Source organism: Anolis sagrei, chromosome 6 (genome assembly GCF_037176765.1).
Source record: "Anolis sagrei isolate rAnoSag1 chromosome 6, rAnoSag1.mat, whole genome shotgun sequence".
Taxonomy (NCBI): domain Eukaryota; kingdom Metazoa; phylum Chordata; class Lepidosauria; order Squamata; family Dactyloidae; genus Anolis; species Anolis sagrei.
In genome coordinates this window covers 51,964,350-51,987,947 of record NC_090026.1, presented here as the reverse complement: position 1 = coordinate 51,987,947, position 23,598 = coordinate 51,964,350, and the positions used below count along the sequence as shown (strand labels likewise).

Here is a 23,598-nt window from a genome sequence, read left to right as displayed (position 1 = left end):
TCACTGCTTTCAAATTTAACCTGTCTTTCTCGTCCAACACGGGATACCAATTACTGTATAAAAAACTAAGATAAAGGCTCGCGGACCAGAAGAAAGAGAATTTTCTCCTTTCACTGCTCTATGGCATTTCTTAAACTGTGGGAGCTAACTCTAAAAGGGTCTCCTTAGCTCAATGTTGGGGTCCCCAAAAATTTGGCAACAGTAAAAGTTTTCTGAATGTCATCTAGTGGCTGTTTTAGAGATTTATACTAATCTGTTGTGCAGTGTTTAGAGCAGACTCTGCAGAAGATGCTTCAGCTGTACTTTATAAAAAGGAAAATCAGCCAATTTGGCAAGTCTTGCAAATGCTGATTTATTATTAATACATGTATATAAATTGTATATACCTATGTACGCAGGGTCACATAATCATTTCTTGGGCCAAAAGGGGCCCCAGGTTTAAGAAGCAATGCCCTATGGTAGTGGTTCTCAACCATTTCTTCAATATTGGAAGATCAGCAATACCCCTTCACTTGATAAGAAAATTACAATTTTATAAATAAAGCAATCTTAGAGTTCTTTAAAAAAATGAAAGCAAGACTATAGAAAAACTGGGTAATTCAGTATGACAAAGCCATCACACTGACATGAACCCTGAAGGTGCCTCCTCAGAGAAAGAATTTAAAATATTAACACGACGGGATGTAACCACGCTCTGGTTACATCCCGTCTTGACTACTGCAACGCTCTCTACGTGGGGTTGCCTTTGAAGACAGCTCGGAAGCTCCAATTAGTCCAACGGGCGGCAGCCATGTTACTAACAGGAGCGGGGCGCAGGGAGCATACAACTCCTCTGCTGTACCAGCTCCATTGGCTGCCGATTTGCTACCGGGCCCAATTCAAAGTGCTGGCGTTGGCCTTTAAAGCCCTAAACGGTTCTGGCCCAACTTATCTATCCGAACGTATCTCGGCCTATCAGCCCACCAGGACCCTAAGATCTTCTGGGGAGGCCCTGCTCTCTATCCCGCCTGCTTCACAGGTGCGGCTGGCGGGGACGAGAGACAGGGCCTTTTCTGTGGTGGCCCCTCGGCTTTGGAACGCCCTCCCCATAGAGGTAAGATCAGCCCCCTCGCTGATGGTGTTTCGAAAAAGACTGAAGACATGGATGTTCGAACAAGCATTCGGTTAACTCGGTGCAATGAATCTGATGATCAAAGACTGGTAATCACAGACGATGAAATTGGACTGTGTTTTTAGTTAAGAGATGCATTGGTTCGATATTGGTGGCCCAATATTGTATATTATGTATGTGTTTTTATGCTTTTTATATTGAATATTGTTGATTATTGTAGTGTTGTAAACCGCGTTGAGTCGCCAATGTAGGCTGAGAAACAGCGGTATACAAGCGCAGTAATAAATAAATAAATATAATAATAGTAGCTATAGCAGAACAGTAATAACATTGATAGACAGAAATAGCAATAACAATAATAATGACACTTCTTTTCTTTCAAATTGCCCATTTTGGGAGCATTTATTCAGATTTAATTGCAAAAAAATTGTAACATTTCTTCAATCATTTGTAGACCCCATGATGACATCATGGATCCACAGGGGTACTCGGACTCCAGGTTGAGAACCACTGCTCTATAGTACTAAGCTCATAGGCCAAATTATCTCCCCACCCCATGAAGAAACTTCTGTTCCTGACTAGGAAATGGTGAAGATATAAAAGAGATGGTGCAAAATGGGGCTTGGGAGGGGAGATAATATGTTAAACTGGAATGACAGGGCATTATTGTCAGGTACCTAACCACACTACTTCTACTTGGCTTTTAGGCAAGTAAGTCTGGGAGTGAAGGGAATCCTTCACTAGGAGATTATATACTGTAAATGAGAGGAAATCCCAAATGATACCAAATTCTTCTTTCACTCTTTTTGAGAAAAACCTAGCCTTTCTGATGATGATGCACATGTAGAAATCTTTATTAAGCGAAATATAAATAACAATTTCATCAAAATCAAATCCAGTAGCCAAAGTGGAAAGAAATCTGAGAAATATATAGAAAGGTCAAATACTTACCTCCTTTCCCCATTATATTCAAACTTTATCCTTACGTCATTCTGTCAAAGAAAATATAGTTAATTCATTTGCTGAATGTTTTATTCCCTTTGTTTATTTTACAGGAAAATGATCAAAGGCCTTATTGACATGATCACAAAGTGTCTCAAGAGTATACATCTTTGTATCTTATTGAGAATGGTATGTGTGACCGCATCTCCCCCTCCCCCACACGACTTCAGTGGAGGCCTCCAGAACCCAAGGTCCTCCATCCCGATGGGTGCTATCTATTTGCATTCAGGGGGAGGGGTGTATCTTGGGGAGTTAGTCAATTCTTGACAAATGTCAGGGAGGAGTCCTAAAACTGTAACTGGTGCAAAGCTCGGCAGCCAGATTGCTAACTGGAGCTAATTATAGGGAGTGGATGACACCCCTATTAAAACAGCTCCACTGGTTACTGATAAGTTTCCGATCCCAATTCAAAGTGCAGGTCATCACCTACAAAGCCACAAATAGTTCAGGCCCTGCCTATCTTCGTGGCCACCCCCCCCCCCCCCCCAAGGTCCCGTGCAAGTGTTAAGATCTGCCAGAGAGGCCCACCTTGTGGTCCTGCCACCATCACAAGCGTGGTTGGTGGGGACAAGAGGATCTTCTTGGTAGTAGTCCTCCTACTTTGGAACACCCTTCCTAGGGAGATTAGACATGCCCTTACACCGTCCTCCTTCCGGAAGGAATTAAAGACTTGGATGTTTGGACAAGCCTTTGAGAATGGCTATCCTCAATGGTTCACAATTAATGACAGAGCATTGCACTTTTGTCCCATGCCCTAGTTCATGAGCTACAACTTGCACTATCTTATTCCCTTGTTCCTGTTTACAGTTGGTCATGTTTTACAACAGTTTTCACCATAAGTTATCGGGCGCTGTTTTGAGTTTAAATTGTTTTATATTCTACTGGTTTTATCTTTTATTGTATTTTGTGTTTAATTTATGTGTTGTATTAGACACACTGTGCTGTATGTAAGCTGCCCCAAGTCCCTTCAAGGAGATGGAGGCAGGGTACAAAAATAAAGTTATAATTATTAACATCTGTAAGGCTGCAGTCAGGCTAGTCAGTGTTTCAAATCATATCTGTGGATTTGATATCTGACTTTAAAGCACCCTTTAACCTGTCCCCAACTTCAGAGCCATAAGTGCTGTTGGGCTGCAATTCACATTTTCAATAGTGATGGCAGTTAGCTGGGGGTGTCGGGGGTACTTTGAATGCAATTGTCCTGCTTCTTGGCAGGGGACTGGACTGGATGACCCATGAGGTCTCTTCCAAATCTATGATTCTAGTGATCAATTAACATCTGGGGACCCAAACTGGCTAAAAACAAAAGAGCAGCAGCCACTATATAAAAAAATATAGTTGGCCTCCTTTATCCACAGATTCTCTGTCCATGGATTCAACAGCCCTTTAGAGGCAAACCTAAGGCTGTTGTGGTCCTTGACGAAAATGAGTTTAACATTCCTGCACTAGCAGAACAACAGCATCATATATTGTCTTTTCTATATCACATTTTACATTGATGTCTTGATTTCTGATTGAAAATACCAAGGCTGCTTACCTGAGCTCTTTTGTCCTCTCCTGCACGAGTGCATTGATTTGTTATTGTAGGGTTGTTCAGGACGCTTGGGTTGCTTGTACTATGTTTTTTCTTAAATGGGGAAAAAAACCAAGATGACATTTATAAATGAGGTTACTTTCTAAACAGTGAGCAAGAAAATTGGCAGTGAATGCTTAACGTCTCCAGGATTATGCTGAAAATTACCTGACCTATTTTCTTCCTCTGATTTTTTTTTCAGATTTTTATTTATAGACACATTTCACTACCAGATTCTCAAGGAGACATAATTTGAAGGATAACATACAACAAAAACACAGAAGTCCACAAAAGTAGCCTTGCTAATCAATCAAGTCAAAAAGACAAAATGTCGTCAGTTTGTCTTTTTCATTTGATTGATTAGCATTAAATATTTTGGAAAGTATGGACAAATTATTTTAAAAAGGCATTGCCAGGCATAAGAAAGTCAAAACTGGCAGCAGACAAATGTCTCTGGGAAAGGGCTAACATTAGTAAATGCTAGTAAGAGAATTCTTCTCTATTGTTTCTAGCACAACTTGGATATGGGATTCACTGAGAAGCTCCCCACACAAATGAAAGGCACAAATGTTGACATGTGCCCCAACATTGAAATCATGGGTGAGCATGGCGAGGTTTCCAGATGCTCTTGGGTTATAACTCTCACCAATCCTAGCCTGCACAGATAATGATAAAGATTGAGGGGAGTTGTAGCCAAAAACATCTGAAGGCCTTCACTTGCTCAGATTAACTTAAACCATAAATCCCTGTAGTTTAAGACCCCAGAACACAACACCAGGTGATCCATGAACACATCTGCCATGAACTTTATTTTTTCTCTCTAAGATGCGGAGTACTTTGGGGAACTTTAGAAAAAGAATGACTAGGCCCAAGGTATGGTTGAATGACCATGACAGAAGCAACAGCACAGGGACAGAGTTTTAGATGATATACATTATTTACATATGACTGCACAACAATTTCTTTATTGTAAACATATTCTTCAAGTAATCAAACAGATGACTTCAGACATGGACATCATCAGATGGCCAATACAGAAATCAAATGAACAGAGGAAGCAGAACATGTAAAAGCTCTTATCTTTGAAAAAAACACGGGAACAGATTATGTTACAGGCATGCCAATATCAAAATTAGAGTAAAGCTAAAGAAAAAGATTGAAGTCTCTTTCATACTACACAGTTTCAGTACTTTCATCCCACATTAACTTCCATGGCTGCATCTTAAGGAACACTGGGATTTGTTGTTTCATGAAATATTAAGAATTCTCTGCCACAGAACTTTAATGCCCAGTTAATGTAGGATCAAAGTGCTATAAATCTGTGTAGTATGAAGACAAAATACGATCTGAATAATATCCCTGCAGAAATTAGAGAACACATAGAGAACAGAAAAATGTTCTTTATGTAGCCTTGCTAATCAATCAAGTTAAAAAGACAAGGAATTAGAAATGAGGATTGGAACTCAGGTGTATACTCAAAGAAAAGACTGTATCTGTGATCAAAAAGAAGAAAAGCCTAACTGCACAAATGATTAACCCTTCAAACAGTTCTGAACAGAGGAGACACAAAAGTAAAAGGTGGTAACAGTAGTGTTAGAATATGGATTAGAATTGTTGAGCAAACTGTACATACAGACAAATAGAACAATAATCAAGATTCAAGAAATCAAAGGGAAAATTGAACCAAGAGTATAGATCAGGGGTCCTCAAACTAAGGCCCGGGGGTCGAATATGGCCCTCCAAGGTCATTTACCCAGCCCTCGCTCAGGGTCAACCTAAGTCTGAAATGACATGAAAGCACACAACAACAACAACAACAACAACAATCCTATCTCATCAGCCAAAAGCAGACCCACACTTCCCATTGCAATACTAATAAGCTTATATTTGTTAAATTTGTTCTTCATTTTAATTATTGTATTGTTTTTAAGGGTTTTTTTGCACTACAAATAAGATATGTGCAGTGTGCATAGGAATTCATTTATGTTTTTTTCAAATTATAATGTGACCCTCCAACAGTTTGAAGGACTGTGACCTGGCCTTCTGTTTAAAAAGTTTGAGGACCCCTGCTATAGATACTACATAATCAGCAAGGGAAGGAATTATAGGAACAAAATGAGAAGAAACTAAATATTAACAAAGTAATGACTACAGAAAATTATTTAACTTTACAGTAAGCAATTAAGATACCAAATTACTAAGAATAAATCAAGCCTGAACTCTTACTAGAAGGTAAATGTTTAACTCCTGTATTTTGGGCATACAATCAGATGACAAGACTTATTAGAAAATATGGTAATGCTCCATAAAATTGAAGGCATTAGGGAAAGAAGAATATGAGTTGACTCAGGCTGGATTTACACTGCCCTGTATCCCAGGATCTGATCCCAGGTTATCTTCTTATCCCAGATTATCTGGCAGTGTAGACTCATATAATCCAGTTCAAAGCAAATAATCTTGGATCAAATCCTGGGATACAGGGCAGTGTAGATCTAGCCTCAGTTAAGGAAGTTACAGCTCTAAGTTTTCAAGATTTGAGGAAGGCTGCAGAAGACTGAGATTTTGGGATGTACCTCATCATAACAGCAGAAGATGTGACAGCACATAGTAGCAAGAATAACCTGAATATCATGCATTAGGAACAGACAAGGAAATAAAACAAGAAATGGACAATCTCTTAAATCACCTCCTCTTCCTCCCATAAAAAACCCCCAGCAGATAAAAGATTAAGGAGCAGGGGAAGCAGGACCAGGCATGAGGGACAGATTTGGTGTATGTGCCCAGATGATGAGGTGTGTCACTCTAAAAAAATATGATACTATTGCCACTTGTAGTTTTCCTTACTGTAGAAGCAGCACAAATGGAGGTGAGAGGAACAGCTAATTCCAGACTCAGTGATATCCTTTCCTCTCCTATGTTTGTGTCTCATGTTTGCTATTTTTTTTTTAGATAGGAGTGCTAAAAAGAAGCAACTGCACAACAATAGATGAAAGTAAAGTAAAATGAAGCAGGACTAACAAGAGGATGGATATTTAGGGACAAAGACTTTGAAAAGTTTCAATTGCAAGCAGAAGCAGCCAAGAGCCCTTGCTGCGAAGGCAGAACAAGAAACCTTAGAAAGGTTTACTTCTTGGGAAACTTTCCATTTTTTATTATTAGGAAGTAGTTCTTTCCTACCTGGTCCTTTTCTTGATGACAGAAAGAAAGAAAAGAGAAGGGAAAGGCTTTGGACAAATTAGATGACGATGGATTCTCTTTTGATGTGTCTTTTTATACAGGTTGGATGGTCATCTGTCAACAATTAAGATCTGAATCTCATGCAATCCCCATGGGTGGCTGGGTAACCCTTGAGGTCTCTTTCAACTCCACAATACTAAGCAACTACAAAGGCATGTCAAATAAAAAACAACACAATCAAAAGCAAACATTCTGATTTCTAGATACAAGGACCACACACAGAAAACCTGTGCTTGGTACCGTCCTCATAATACTTCTTGGCTCCTTAGTAGTGAGGTAAATAAGGAAAATTCCCAAATAACATTTCTACAACAGACTATAAAACCAAGTTGGCTTGGAATATTTGGTTAGTAACAGCCAAATATTTAAAAATGGGCAAAGCCTTAGTTATGAGGCACATACTACCTGTCTGTTGGAATGACCATCCTTGTGCTTCATGCTATCAAAGCCAGATAATCTGGGACGTCGGCTCATCTGGAGTGCAACCAAATCCTTCATGATAGAATTCAGGGCCTCCTGTTCATCTGCAATAAAAAGTAAGGAATTCCTGTGAGTGTCCAACCTTCTTAAAGAGTGAGAACAAGCTTGCTCATATTTTTTTTTAAAAAACTTGTGCTCATGTATACACTTAAGATATTTTAAATTCTTTGCAAATATATTAAATGACATCCTGCCAACAACTGGCTCTCCAAAACAGCAAAACTGAAACAAAGGCAAATTCCAGTTGTTAGATCCAGTTAAAGTAGAGCAACTGATTAAAAAGAAATTTGATAAATGCCTTCTCATTAGGTTCTCATTGCTTCTAGTTGGGGGTCAAAACCTGGCTTTAGTCACAAATATCCTTATCAACAATGAAGCTGCAAATTTACAAATAAATAGCTACAATCATCTTGGTGAAATTTATTGTTGGGCAAAAATGACCTAAATCAAATTACTACTTTCTATGGTATACAGTGAAACACAATTGGAGACTTCAAAAACAATTGCAGTAATCCTGTTTTACCCTTTTAGCAGGAAATATTAATAGATTGTTAAAATCACCTCCAGATTTATTTATTTATTTACTATACTTGTATCCTGCCCCTCTCAGCCCGAAGGCAACTCGAGGCGGTTTACATTTGGCAATCAATGCCCCACAAGATAAAATGCAGCCAAAAACAATTACATATAGTATAAACCAGGGATCCTCAAACTTTTTGAACAGAGGGCCAGGTCACAGTCCCTCAAACTGTTAGAGGGCCGGATTATAATTTGAAAAAAAAAAACATAAATGAATTCCTATGCACACTGCACATATCTTATTTGTAGTGCAAAATCCACTTAAAACAATACAATAATTAAAATGAAGAACAATTTAACAAATGTAAACTTATTAATATTTCAATGGGAAGTGTGGGCCTACTTTTGGCTGATGAGCTAGGATTGTTGTTATTATTGTTTTGTGCTTTCAAGTCATGTCAGACTTAGGTGGATCCTGAGCGAGGGCCGGGTAAATGACCTTGGAGGGCCGCATCCGTCCCCCAGGCCTTAGTGTGAGGACCCCTGGTATAAACCATATAAATACAATAACAATCATAAAATACAGTTCTCAGCATCTCATCATTAAAATAATTTTCCATCGCATCATCCTGTTGTTCCACGAGTCTCAATTAATCATATTTATGAAAAACCTTACTAATTGTGAGGTATAAATGTTCCCTTTTATTAAATCTCAGGTCATTTTAGGTAATGACTTGACATATATTCCAAGGCAAGGGTTGGCACAACCAGGTCAATCTGCCTTTCAGTACAGCATTCCTTTCTTCAGCATGCAAACAAAAGACTAGGACATTCCCCACTACCAGCAGTTTCCCGAAAGTCACAAGTCACCTTAGGATAACCTCATGAAGTTTATAGTTTTGATAGGCAAAGAACACTCAGAGGTGGCTTTGCCAGTTCCTTCCTCTGTAATATAGCCTATAGCACCTGGTATTTGTTGATAGACTTCCATCCAAGTACTAACTCAGGGCTAATCCTGCCTAGCTTCCAAGGTCAGAAAGGAACTGATGCCTTTAGAGTTTTCAGGGACAAGTATGTATCACTGGCTAAATGGGAAGTTTAAAGACAAACATGGATATAAAATAAGAGGAAAATGTGTCAGATATAACAGGTTTTAAAATACTGTAGACAAAAAATTAATGTAACAAATAAACATTGTCAATTGCTCCAAAGTAACTATGAAAACTTATGGATGGATATTTAAAAAAGACCTATTATGATGGGATAAGTTATAATTATCACTGTTGGGCAGACTCTCTGTGATAAAAATGAACGTATTACCAAGGATTCAGTTTCTTTTTCAAACAATCTCTGTGACAGTGATAAATAAAACATTTAAATATTGGCAAAATTATACACATGCATGCACACACACACACACACACACAAATAAATTTCTATGGCAAGGGAAGAAGCCAAGAGTTAAATTTCAGGTGTTACAAGATGCAAAAGAATGTGTTGAACCAGGTGCACCTGATCTGAAACTTTGTCACTTGCTGTTTAATTTGAAAAGACTAGATATTATTGAGTAATACTAAGATGTTGGAACTGGAAGGACACGATTTGAGATATGGCTGACATGGGGACATGTGGTATGACAAAATAAAAGTGAATGTGGACTTTAAAATCATTATGTTAGACAAGCTTTATTACGAATATGGGAGAGATATAGATGAAACTTATGTCCAACTATGTCAATATGGGTATTTGCTCAAGAAGAATTTTATAGAAAAGAGACACAAGGCAAGAAGAAATTGTTAACTTATCAAGTCGTTCTAGAAAATGTACATGAAGAATATAGTTAAAACAAAATAACAATTGAGTACAGAGGGTTTTGGTTTTCAGTAGTTGTCTTATTTACTGTTAATGGAGAGATGTAGGCAATAAAAGCAATTATTTGGTCTCAAATCAGAATTTGAGTTGCAATTGTGTGCTAATCATAAACATTTAGTTGCTAAAATGAATAAGATGTTAACAAAATGGGAAATGAAAGATGGGCAAGTTAAATAATGTATGACAAAATGAGCACAAAATGTTGGGCACAATACAGGGTTAGTCAAAATGCATAGGCCAATAAGCCATTCAATTGAATGGCTTATTGGCCTATGCATTTTGACTAACCCTGTATAGTGTTGGATCACAATGGGAGAAATGTGAACTAAAGGGCTAAAATTCACATTATGTTATAATTTCAAAGAGATTTTCTATAAAATGATGTACCGATGGTATAAGACCCCTGAGAAGTTTTCTAAAATGTTTTGTGAGGTTTCCAAATAAGTGGGCCCTTTCTACGATATGTGGTGGACAAGAAATACTGGATTCAAATCCATAAACTGACCCAGATAATTTTGGGGAAAAATATCCAATTTTAAGTTTTGAAGACTAATTCGAAGTATTCTTGCTTGAGAAAAGAGGTAACTTTAAGAAACTTAGAGGGTGATGCCAATGTTATTTCTTGTAGCTAAATGAAGATAGATCGGAAGTCAACTATCGTACTTTTCTTTCTTTTTTTTCTATTTTCTCTTTCTTCTTTTTAATGTTTATTTCTGTGTTATTTCTTTTTTTTTTTGGCATTTGAAATGTTTTTATTTTATTCGTGTTTTTAACATTTTATTTTGTACATGTGGCCTGCCCATTGTCATTGCAATTGTGTTATTGTATGTTATTTTGTTACTGCATCCATTTTTTTTCTTTTTTGTTAATTTGATGCTGTTGCTTGTTGTTTATGTTTTGGTTTTATTTTTGCTGTAATATGTTATCCGGGCTTGGCCCCATGTAAGCCGCTCGGAGTCCCCGTCGGGGAGATGGTGGCGGGGTATAAATAAAGATTATGATGATTATTCTCTACTTCTTTTCTAAATTCTCTGTTTTAACTTTTAATGTAACTTTTAAAATGTTTCAATAAAATGATTTTTTAAAAAAGTTTTTATGGTAAATGAACATGGTACTTATAGTAGAAACCAAGAAAAATAAAACAACTGAAGCTAATTTTTTTCTTTAAAAAAATAAGTTTACTAGGTTGATGCTCCCTTTTCTTTTGATTGCTGATCTGTTCACTTCTGTTTTGTGTTCACCTAAAATTTAAGACCAGCATAGCCACCAAACTGCAACTTCAAAAGTGTTTCTGTATATTTTCCTGTGTTGGTCAGAAATAGGATATATATTTCATGCAACTCCCTAAAAACCATACCTCAAATTCAGTTTTTAGAGCAAACTTTTGAGACACTGGATTAAACCCAGTAGTGAATACAAATGAAGGCTTGGCTGCTGCTTAACAGCACAGAGGCAGTTTTGCAAGGTCTCCAGTAGGTCTGGGGGAAACAGTTCTGCTTTGTGCTGGAACGATGTTGTTCAGGAAATGCTTTTCATGTTTTAAAAGCCACACTCCACTTTATAATCATTGATAAAAAGAAATTTGAACATACATGGAAAGTTATTGCTTTGTGTCAAATATTTATTTTCCTTAATATTTAAAAATCATTTTTTTAAAATAGCAAGGCTACAAACTAGCAAAAATACAAAACTAAGAGTAGGAACATTTACAGAATTGTGAAACAGGAAGTTTGTCGACCAATGCACTACATAAGAAAAGAAAACTGGGCAAAATGTTTTATTTTCTCTCACAAGTAAATATTTTAGGGTATAGTAAAGTAAACCTCCTTAAAACTGCTGAAATTTGGGATATTAATTGGACATTATCATGGCATACACAGTGAGGCAATGGCTATTTTCATGATGCTTCCAGGATTAAGATCATAACAGTATATTCTGTGCAGTATTAGTATGCCATTGATACCAAATATATTTTGCAATCACAGAATCTTAAGGCCAAGCTAGCAATATATTATTAATACGTTTTTGTGTGTAGATTTCTTGACAAATATGAATACCTGGAGATATGCACTGAAAAGGTTGAATCATAAAATATGTTCCAGATGTCAAGGCAATTTTTAAAGTCTGAAAGCCACCCTGCAACAAAGAGGTACTAGCAGGAGGGTGAATTGGTTTAAATGTGCTTATTTGTAAGACTGCTGTAATTATGTACTTTAACTGTCTAAATGGAATTTTAACTGGAAATGTTATGTTTGCCTTATTCATCAGTTCAAATTACCACCAGCCATGAGGGCTGCAGCATATAATAAACTCAAGCAGCTACAATAAATTTTCAGCAGCTTTCTTTGGAAAACTAGGAAGTTATGGTTTTAACACTTCATGAACACTTTAAAAGGGACTGCTTTATAATTAACAACATCCATGCAAAATGATTCAAAGATACTCCTCTCATACATTCTTACAGAATACTAGAATCATAGAATTGGAGAAGACCACATGGACTATCAAGTCCAACCCCATTCTGCCCTGCAGAAAAAGGATAGACAAAGCATTCCCAACATATAGCCATCCGGCATCTGTTTAAAAGCCTCCAAAGAAGGGGCTTCCACTATACACTGAGGCAGTGAGTTCCACACTTGAACAGTTCATACGGTCAGGAAATTCTTCTCAATGTTCAGGTGGAATCTCCATTCCTGTAATTTGAACCCATTGCTCCGAGTTCTAGTCTCCAGGGCAGCAGAAAACAAGCCTGTTCCTTTTTCCTTATGATATTCTTTCAAATATTTAAACATGGCCATCATGTCTCCTCTCAACCTTCCCTCCTGTAGGCTAAACATCCCCAGTTTTTTAAGCCATTCCTCATAGGGCATGGTCTCCAGACCTTTGATTATTTCAGTGCCCCTCCCCTGGACACAGTCCAGCTTGTCAATATCCCTCTTAATGTGTGGTGCCCAGAACTGGACACAATATGGGTTGTTGTAGGTTTTTTCGGGCTATATGGCCATGTTCTAGAGGCATTCTCTCCTGACGTTTTGCCTTCATCTATGGCAAGTATCCTCAGAGGTTGTGAGATTGCATATAGCCCGAAAAAACCTACAACAACCCACTGGAGTTAGGAATGTCTTGCATTCTTTTGTCACAGAGACACAATATGTGGCCAAAAAGAAAGCAAGCTCTCATGGGATGACATACTAAACTCTTCAAACAGTTAAGGAGAGACAAGAAGCATAACTAACAACAGACAGAAATAGTGTAAGAATCCTGAACATAACTGTTCAATGACTTATGTGAAGAAAAATAACAAATTATGCGAACAAAGAGACTACTTGCACAAGATTTGAGAAATCAAAAGGAAATTTAAATCATGAGTGGGGATACTCTATGATCAGCAGGTAACACACTGCACAATCAAAAATAAATAAAAAATATATAATGGAAACAATAAACTGAATAACTATATTAGAAATGAAAGAACAACAGATTCATTCAAGGAAGAACCATTTGAAGATGAACCCACAGATGAAGTAGATGCTGCACTCCAAGTACCAGGGAAAAATAAATAATCAGAACTAAATGATATGCAAAGAGAGGTGTTACAAACAACAAAACAAATGATATGATCTACTCAATTCCTACTATAATTTGTCAGTAAATAAGTGTTCAGCTAACAAACCCCACTGAGGGAGCCAAGTCACATTCTCTCAGCCTCAGAGGAAGCAAAGGCACTCCCCCTATAAACAAATCATGTTAAGAAAACCCTGTGATAAGTTTGCCACAGGGTCGACACAAATCAGAAATGACATGCAGCACACAACAGTGTAAATATTAACAGGAAACTGATTTTTTAGAGTTGCAATCAAGTACACAGTTTCTCTTGTGTACAAAAGCTAACAAATTTCACTTATGTTATCTTGGAAAAGACTTTCAGTTTCAGATTTTTGCATGAATTATTACTGATGAAGCAGTCCTTGAAATATCCTGGTCCCAAGTTGTTTTGGGCTTTAAAGGCTAAATTCAATGTTTTAACTCGGAATTATATTTCCTGCAAGTGTGGATGGGACAGAATTGGAGTTATGTTTTGTGATCCCCATCATCATTCAAGCAGCCACATTCTATACCAATTGGCATTTCACATGAGTAACTGAAGCAAGTGTGGATGGGACAGAATTGGAGTTATGTTTTGTGATCCCCATCATCATTCAAGCAGCCACATTCTATACCAATTGGCATTTCACATGAGTAACTGAGGCCAGGTCTAACTAGTATGTTACGGCTCAAACTGGAAGACAAATTAAAATTTGCAAAATGTCCTTTTGACCATAGTTCTATCTATAACTAAACAGACAACCCCAGGAGAACCTATTCCGATATATGCCCTGAGTCGCCTTCGGGCTGAGAAGTGTGGTATACAAATATGGTAAATAAATAAATAAATATGTCAACATCTCACCCAGATATATGCCAACCTGCTCTTAAGCAGGTTTGAATCCATGGAGCCATATTAAAACGCATCAATCAAAAGATACAAAAGTTCTGATTATCTCGTTTTTGCTGTGTACCTTTAAGTTGTTTCTGATTTATGGAGACCCTAAGGTGACTCATGGGGTTTTCTTGACAAGATTTGTTCAGAGGGGTTTGCATTTGCTGGCCTCTGAAGCTGAGGAAACTTGACTGGCCACAAGGTTACCTTGTATGTTGCCATGGCTGAGCAGGGATTTAAACCTTGTACTCCAGGATACTTTGTTCAATGCTCAAACCACTACACCAGACTGGCACCTCTGATTACCATACATAGAAATCTTATAAAAACCGTTGCATTGCCAGAACTGTCAGTGTTAAGACAATATTGTGTGCGAACTAATGAAAATTCCTTTCTGAGAAAACCAGTAAAATCAAAAGGTAAATAGGGGAACCGGAACTTGCTGGGGAACAGTGCGCATGTTTCCATACAAACCAGTTTTTGAGTGGAATTATCTGTTTTCTTCTTCCTCTGAAAATGGGGCTGTTCATTATAATGTAATATAAATGGCTAAAACTGGCATCTTGATATTGATTACTTTCCTGTAGCCTAAAATACCAATCTGAATGTTTTACACAGGGCCAATCGGAAAACAAACTGGTAACTAGCTGCCTTGAGTGTCAATCTTGGAATAAAAATAAAATAAGTAAATAAAAAATAATTATGGATCCATAACTATTTTCACTGCTGAGTTTAGTGATGCATGATTCACAGTGATATAACAGCTCCAGAAATGCACCAGTGCTTCTATTGCCTGATGAGATATAGTGTTGTTTTCCCGAGATGCTGTTACAGGCATGTGAAGAGATTTGGTGTTGCAACGAAAAGTACAGTAGCAACAGAAAGATGCTAGAAATTTTTGATTACGATGTACAAGGTGTCAGACTGGAGGAACGTGTTCACTGAACAGGTGACCAATTGTTCATGAAGCAATGCACATGATCCTCCAGTCTGACACCACAGGAGGTTATCACCATGGCTAATAAGAGTGGCCTGCTATACAATCCATGTGACTGTTGATGCCAAGGGAATTTCCATGACACAGTAGCTATTTTCAAAATATTGCATGGTTATCCTTAGACAAGGGCAAAGCTGAGATTTTGCCAAGGATCTCAATAATATAATAGAAGAAACCTGGTTTGCAACTGGAGCCATATACATAGGCCCCATTCACACTGCTTTTTATCTCAGGATCTGATCCCAGATTATCTGCTTTAAATTGGGGCCCCTTCCACACAGCTGAATAAAATCCCACATTATCTGCATTGAATTGGAATATATGGTAGTGTGGACAGAGGGTCCTTCCATGCAGTCTTATAACCTATAACATCAAGGCAGAAAATCCCACAATATCTGATTTGAACTGGAGTATCTGAATCCACACTGCCACATATTCCAGTTCAAAGCAGAAAATGTGGGATTGTATTCAGCTGTTGGATGGGGCCTCAGACAACTCAATTCAAAGCAAATATTGTGGGATTTTCTGCCTTGATATTCTGGGTTATATGGCTATGTGGAAGGGCCCTGGAATATATGTGCCCTTCTTGTTCATTCGCTTCTGACTCTTCATGACTTCATGGACCAGCCCACACCAGAGCTCCCTGTCAGTCGTCACTACCCCCAGCTCCTTCAAGGTCAATCCAGTCACTTCAAGGATACCATCCATCCATCTTGCCCTTGGTCGGCTCCTCTTCCTTTTTCCTTCCATTTCCTCCAGCATAATTGTCTTCTCTAAGCTTTCCTTTCTTCTCATGATGTGCCCTTCTACACAGCCCTATATCCTAGAATATAAAGACAGAAAATCCAACAGTTTCTGATTTGAACTGGGTTATCTGAGTCCACACTTAGATAATGTGGGATTTTCTGCCTTGATATTTTGGGATATAGGACTGTGTGGAAGGGCCCTAAGACTCCCTACTGCCAGATTACCTGGGATAAACAGATAATCTGGGATCAGATCCTGGGATATAGAGGCAGTGTGGAAGGGCCCATAACTAAACATACTTCCAAATTGACAGTTCTAAGTGTGAAGTTATTCTAATTTTTCTTATTTAACTATTTTTTTTTTTAAAAAAAGGAGCTATGGGAAGGCACAGAAAAGAGACTAACAGAATACGAATTTGGGGCCCCTTCTCCAATAAAATTATATTAAAGAGTCATGTCAATTGCAAGATAAAAATCTCATCTGGAATCACTCCAAATATCGAGGAATACATTTATAAGACCTGTTGAAGGCAAAGATTTTGGATAGTTATTTTCATTTGATGCTATGCAGATGGCTTCACTGGTATGCAAGATAAGAAAGACCGCTAATGCGAGCAAACTGAGTTTCTAAAGTTTTGGTGAATATACTTTTCCGATAGAAAGTTATGCAACTCACACAAATCAACCAATTCACATTGAGGGGCATGGAACACCACTAAGTAACCTTAGGAAAGTAACTCTCCCTTACCTTCTAAGGAAGAATATGGAAATCTTGCTTTGAACAATTTTTGCCAATAAAACCCTTGGTAAGTTTATCTTAAAGTCACCAATCAGTAGGAAAGGACAACACTGACCTCCAGGAAGAACTAAAATCACCTTTCTCCCTAATTTCGGATCCGAAAGAAAGAAATCATGACTGAAGGTATCAAATGCCTCTAAGATATCCAGAAAAATACAGAGGATGCTACTACCACTACTCTATCTGCAACACATATTCCTAGTTGGAACATGGAGTGGACTTAATCTAAAAAAAACACCACTTAGATGGATACATTTTTGAGACTACATGGAAAAGAAGCAGCGCCATTCCATCATCTCTGCAGGGAGACCACTCATTGCACTTTAGCTTAGTCCTACCTAGCTGGCAACTTATTGAGACCATTTCTAGCTGAACACAGTAAGATTTCTGAGTCTTTTTTTCTTCCTCTCCTTTTTAACTTTTGTGTCATATATTTTAGAAGATATTCCACCTGAAAGCATGCACTGTCTTACTACAGATGCCAGTGAAATGCTCTGTGAGCTGTTTTGACTGAAGACGCTTTGAAAACATACTGTAATTTTCTCTTAAAACAGTATGGAATTGAGAGGTCACCACCTTAACCTAAAATAGGGTTGAGTATGTGTTTCATGAAGAGCAATGAAAGCCACCTTCTTGTATAGGAAATATGCTATTAGGTAATTAGGTTTGAGCTATTTTCTAAGAATTGGGGAATCAGGGTTTTATTTCTATTCTATGATGGAGACCTCAATGAACTGTATTTTCAATACTAATTTACGAATGCAAGGACTGACACTTATTTGTAGAGGTTTTCAAAGTCACTTGGTTTTCTTCAGAAATCATGTTTTAGTTGGTTTTCTTTTTCATATTTGGAAGCAGAGAGCATCACTCAATGTGTGACCACTAAGGGCCACGACTATTTGAGTTTACATTTAACTCTGTGCTCTGACCCTTTATCTCCCATTTTTGGATTATTGCCATCTCCAGTGTACATATTTTACTACAGTTAAACTGTCCAATAATGTATATCATAACTCAAGGCTCAGATTATTCCTAGTATTCAAGAGTCAAGCTAAACAATACGACTCCAACCTCTGCAAAGCATTGGGATGTTTATCATCTTACCTGGAAGCATTTTATTGAAAAAGGAACGAACACAGAGAAGAAGTCAATTATTTCTTACAACTAGATGTAGCTCTACTTAGAATGTAAACACAAAAGAAAATGAAGCAGAAATGTGTACAGTACCCTCCATCCACTACAAATTGTAGAGCAAGAGGTGGTCAAGAAATACATGAGAATCTACTTACTGGGAAGTCTTCAGTACATAAAAAGTCTGTTGTTTCTAATAATAAAAAATCAACTTTCCCACATGTAGATCAAATTGTTGAAAGAAGCTTTGGGTAATCAGGAGTAACCGATTGTATGAAACAATTGTGAGCCAAATGAGTGGTTCATAGGCACATTGTTATTTGGCTTGCTATGAGTTTTCCAGGCTGTATGGGCATATTCCAGAAGAATTAACTTCTGATGTTTTGCTCACATCTATGGCAGGCATCCTTAGGATGCCTGCCATAAATGTGGGTGAACCATCAGGAGAAAAAGTGAAGACCTGGTTGTTTGAGTCAGTGCAATGAGTGTAATGAACACAGGAATGGAACAATGGATGACGGACCTGAATCATGTTTTTAGTGATGAGGTACTAGTGAATGGCTATTGTTGTTAATTGTATATTATTGTATAATGTGTTAGGATGCTGACTGTTTTATACTGTGTTATTATAGCATTGAATTTTTGCTGTTCTGTTGTTAACCGCTGTGAGTCGCCTACGGACTGAGAACAGCGGTATACAAATAAAGTAAATAAATAAATAAATGCAACCAGAGGACTGATGCAGGGCAGCTAAAACTCCCATACAGCCACCTCAAAAGTAGCATCAAGCTTCAGTCTACCACACTGTAGAATGAATGTAGTTTGACACTTTAACCCTTCACTGCCAAAGAGTGTTACCAAACTACATGGCAACTTTGAACTGCAGTTGTTAAAGCTGTGTCAAACTATACTCATTCTACAGATGTGTCCCAAATGCTTCACAGTACAGGTTGAGTATCTCTTACCCAGAATTCCAAAACAATCCAAAACTGAGAGGGTTGAGAAAGTGGCACCTCTGCTTTTTGATGTTTCAATGTGTGCAGAGTTTTGCTTCAGGCACAAAATTACTTTCAAAGGATCTCTCTCTATATATCCTTTATATTCAAGCAGGCTGTCAAAGATTAAGCCATTTAAGATCTAGTCAGGGGATGCTGCGGATTTTAACTTTGAATGTTTTGATGGATTTTAACTGTAAAAAATTCAGTGCTGTTTGCATTTAATTCTATTTTAATGGTTGCATATTTGTATACTTTAAATTGAATACTAGCTGCTTTGAGTCCCCTTTGGGAGAGATTTATTTATTTATGTTGTATTCAAAGCATTGCATAAATAAGTATAAAATTGAACAAATAAAGGGGGCACAAGCAGCTAAATGATTTTAGAGCAAAAATGGGCAACAGCAACTGCATTGTCTGTAGCAGGGGTCCTCAAACTAAGGCCCGAGGGCCGGATACGGCCCTCCAAGATCATTTAACTGGTCCTTGCTCAGGGTCAACCAAAGTCTGAAATGACTTGAAAGCACACAACAACAACAACAATCCTATCTCGTCAGCCAAAAGGAGGCCCACAATTCCCACTGAAATACTAATAAGTTTATATATATATATATATTAAAAATCTTCGTTTTAATTATTGTATTGTTTTTAAGTGTTTTTGCAATACAAATAAGATATGTGCAGTGTGCATAGGAATTCATTCATGGTTGTTTTTTTCAGAGTCCCTCCAACAATTGGAGGGACTCTAACCTGGCTCTCTGCTTAAAAAGTTTGAGGAACCTTGGTCTATAGCTTTAAGCCTGTGCTGGTCAATGACCGAAAAAAATGATTTGATTTGATTGATTTGATATAGCTTTAAGCAGTTCTTCCTCTGCGCATGAGGCAGGGCATTATAGGCTAGCATACAGATGCGGAATTGTTTGTTCTGCTCCACAATCGCACAAGGTGGAGGATTCTTCTCAGCAGTGCCAATTTGCCAGGTTTTCTTTTGATCTCCCAACACCACTTCCGAGACTGTTTAGGGACTTCCCAAGTTGCCCTGGAGGAAGACCCTCATGAGGGACCATCCAGTTGGAACTGCCTCATTTTGCTTTCCACAGGGATAGCCTTGCTTTTGCTGGAGGAGTATTTAGAGGAGTGGTGGTTCTCTAAATGTGGGGTTGCATTTGGAAGTTTCAAGTAGTACAACAGGCAGCAGCCAGATTGCTCTCCGGAACAGCATACATGGAATATACAACTCCCCTGTTATGTCAGCTCCACTGGCTGTCAGTCTGCTACCGAGCAGAATTTAAAGTGATGGCTTTAGCCTATAAAGCCCTAAATGTTTGAATGTATCTCCCCGTATAAATCAGCACAGATCTTCTGGGGAGGCCCTGTTCTCAGTCCCACCCTACCTTCTCAGTGGTGGCCCCTCAGATATGGAACTCCCTTCTCAGTAACATTAGGCCAGCTCCCTCCCCCCTGGCTGTGGAACCAAGCATTTGGGGAGTAGTACAATCACAGTGCAATATGCAACCATGGAGTTAATATAAACAAATCGGCTTGGACTATGATTACGGGATTAGGTGCAATGCTTTTAACAGTTTATTTACACGTACTTATATGGTTTGTTTTATTATTTTAATGCTTAACGTGTTGTTTATTTTGTATGTCTCTATGTTGCAATGTGGCACTGAATTATTGCCAAACTGGAAGCAGCACTGTGTCCCCTTCGGGGTGGAGATAGAGCAGGGTAAAAGTGCAGTAAAATTTATTTCCAGTATTTTTGCCCTGTTCAATCTCTACTCTCGAAGGGGGACTCAGGGCAGCTTACATTTAGCAACAATTCAATGCCAGTACATATAACAAAGCAATATAACAACAATTAAAACAATAAATAAAGCATTAATTAAAACAATAAAAAGTATTAACTGCTGTATCATAATTCCTTTAGAATTCCATATCCAAAGTGCTATTTATGCCTGCTGTCCAAAAGCCTGGTCCCAAAACCACGACTTCAATTTCTTCCTAAAAGACAGGCGGGATGAAGCTGATCTTACCTCGCTTACCTCTGTGGGAAGCGAGTTCCACAGGCGGGGGCCACAGCTGAGAAGGCCCTGTCTCACATCCCCGCCAGACATATTTGCGACGCTGGCGGGAGCAGGAGCAGGGCCTCCCTGGATTATCTTAAACTGTGAGGCGGGACGTAGCGGGAGAGGCGTTCAGACAAGTAAGCTGGGCTAGAACCGTATAGACCTTTATACGTCAAAACCAGCACTTTGAATTAAGTTCGGAAGTGGACCTGCTGCCAGTGGAGCTGGCATAACAAGGGGCTGGTATGCTCCCTGTATATCCCTAAATAAAATTCTCATGAAACTTTTCCTTAAGACTAGTGGGAGGAGGTTAATAGTCATACAGTGGGTGGCTTTCTCTCACAATTGGGGGCAACTTCCCATCGCAATTTGGGGAGGGGGGGGAGCAATGCCAGAGATAATCCCGACAAGACAGAGGTCCTTCTGGTCGATTGTAAACCTGACCGGGGTATAGGGTGGCAACCTGTGCTGGACGGGGTTACACTCCCCCTGAAGCCACAGGTCCTCAGTTTGGGAGTCCTCTTGGATGCATCGCTTTCGCTTGAGGCTCAGGCGTTGGCGGTGTCTGGGAGGGCTTTCGCACAACTGAGACTCGTGCGCCAACTGCGACCGTACCTCGCGAAGGCAGATCTGGCCGGGGTGGTCCATGCCTTGGACACCTCCAGATTGGACTATTGCAATGCGCTCTACGTGGGGCTGCCCTTGAAGACGGCTCGGAAGTTCCAACTGGACCAACGAGCGGCAGCCAGGATGCTAACTGGGGCCCCTTACAGAGAGAGGTCAACGCTTCTGTTTAGGGAGCTCCACTGGCTGCCGTTTATATTCCGAGCCCAATTTAAGGTGCAGGTGCTTACCTACAAAGCCCTGAACGGTTTGGGACCAGTCTACCTGCGTGACCGCATTTCCATCTACGAACCCACGCGCTCACTTCGGTCATCTGGAGAGGCCCTGCTCATGATCCCGCCAGCGTTGCAAGCGCGCTTGGTGGGAACACGGGACAGGGCCTTTTCCATGGTGCCCCCCCCCGACTCTGGAACACCCTCCCCAAAGATCTTAGTCAGGCCCCTACATTGGCAGTCTTCAGAAAGAACCTGAAGACCTGGCTGTTCCGATGTGCCTTCCCAGATTAGGAAATCTCCACTGCCAAGTCCCATAAGCACTTTACTAGAACCAATGTTTGCTGCACACCGCACTTGCCCTGTTGTTGTTGTTGTTCATTCGTTCAGTCGTCTCCGACTCTTCGTGACCTCATGGACCAGCCGACGCCAGAGCTCCCTGTCGGCCGTTACCACCCCCAGCTCCCTCAAGGTCAGTCCAGTCACTTCAAGGATGCCATCCATCCATCTTGCCCTTGGTCGGCCCCTTGCCCTAGAAGCCTCATATATACCACCTGTCACATCAGCACTTTTAATCTTGTACCCATCACTCTGGCTCGGCCCAGTTTTATTCTGCTTTAGTGTATTGTTTATTGCCTCTTGTTCTTTTTGCCTTATTTTGTTTTAATTGTTTGATTTGCTTAGTATTGTTGTATTGTTGTTGAGGCCTTGGCCTGTGTAAGCTGCATCGAGTCCTTCGGGAGATGCTAGCGGGGTACAAATAAAGTTTAATAATAATAATAATAAAGCAGGGTATAAATATTATAATCATAATATCAGATATGGGCAAACTCCCGTTGTTTTGGACTTCAACTCCCACAATTCCTAACAGTTCAAAACACCTGGAGGGCCGAAGTTTGCCCATGCCTGACCTGATATAATAAGCAAGTTGTGTTTAGACTTGGGTCCCATCCCCAAGAGATCTCATTATGTGCGTTTATGCAAATGTAAAGATTCCAAAATCCGAAAGAAAAACAAAAACAAAACAAAGTTCAACTCTTCTGGCCCCCAACATTTCCGATAAAGGTGTCCCCACCACGACTATACAGCACTGTCCAAGGGCTTCCTCTCTTGATCTTTCTGGACCCCCCCCCCCCCCCCCCGTTGAAAAAAAATAATCCAGGCCTCCTCCTCCTCCTGCGCCCCCTCCCACTTCCTGACCCCGTGACGTCAGCAGGCCCCGCTTTCCCTCAGCGCGCGCCCCCTTCCTCACCCATCTCGGCGCCTGAGTGCGGGGGCTCCCCTTCGCCGGCCCCTTTCCTTGCCTCCTTCCTTCCTTCCCTCACAGCGACCACCTCCGTCGGCGCCTCCGTCGCCTCATTCCAAGGCTCTGGCCTCAGGTGCCCGCTTCACGCAGCTCCTTCCTGAGGCCCCGGGCGAGAGGCGGCAGCTCCTCCTCCTCCTCCTCCTCCCCTCATCCCCGCCTCCCGTCGGTCTCTTCTACTTCTTCCTTCCTTCTGCGCTGAGATTTGCTAGACGAGCCTCTCTCGCGCTCGCTCGCGCATGCGCACTGACGGTGGTCAACCCCGCGCTCACTCCCCCCTCCCGCGGGGAAAGAATCCGCATGCGCACTCTCGAAGTGGGCCATCCTTCCGCAACTGAGGGTAGATGCGCCATCCAGCCAATCAGGAGCGCCGCTGTCTCTGTTGCTTTCAGTCCTCACGTGGCCACAATAGTCAAGAAGCCCTTCCACACAGCCATATCACCCA

General features: G+C 39.8%; 1 protein-coding gene across 1 annotated transcript in view; it reads right to left on the bottom strand.

Annotated features, from left to right (window-relative positions):
* MAP3K3 (mitogen-activated protein kinase kinase kinase 3) overlaps positions 1-23,362 on the bottom strand; it is a 57,194-nt gene extending 33,832 nt beyond the window's left edge. The window contains exons 1-4 of the mRNA XM_060781318.2: positions 23,103-23,362; positions 7,329-7,447; positions 3,651-3,740; positions 2,063-2,103 (exon numbers count right to left, since the gene is read on the bottom strand). Coding sequence (XP_060637301.2) covers positions 2,063-2,103; positions 3,651-3,740; positions 7,329-7,447; positions 23,103-23,106 — 254 coding nt within the window. The 5' untranslated portion in view covers positions 23,107-23,362. The remainder of the gene's footprint in view (positions 1-2,062; positions 2,104-3,650; positions 3,741-7,328; positions 7,448-23,102) is intronic.
* Positions 23,363-23,598: the final 236 nt, after the last annotated feature.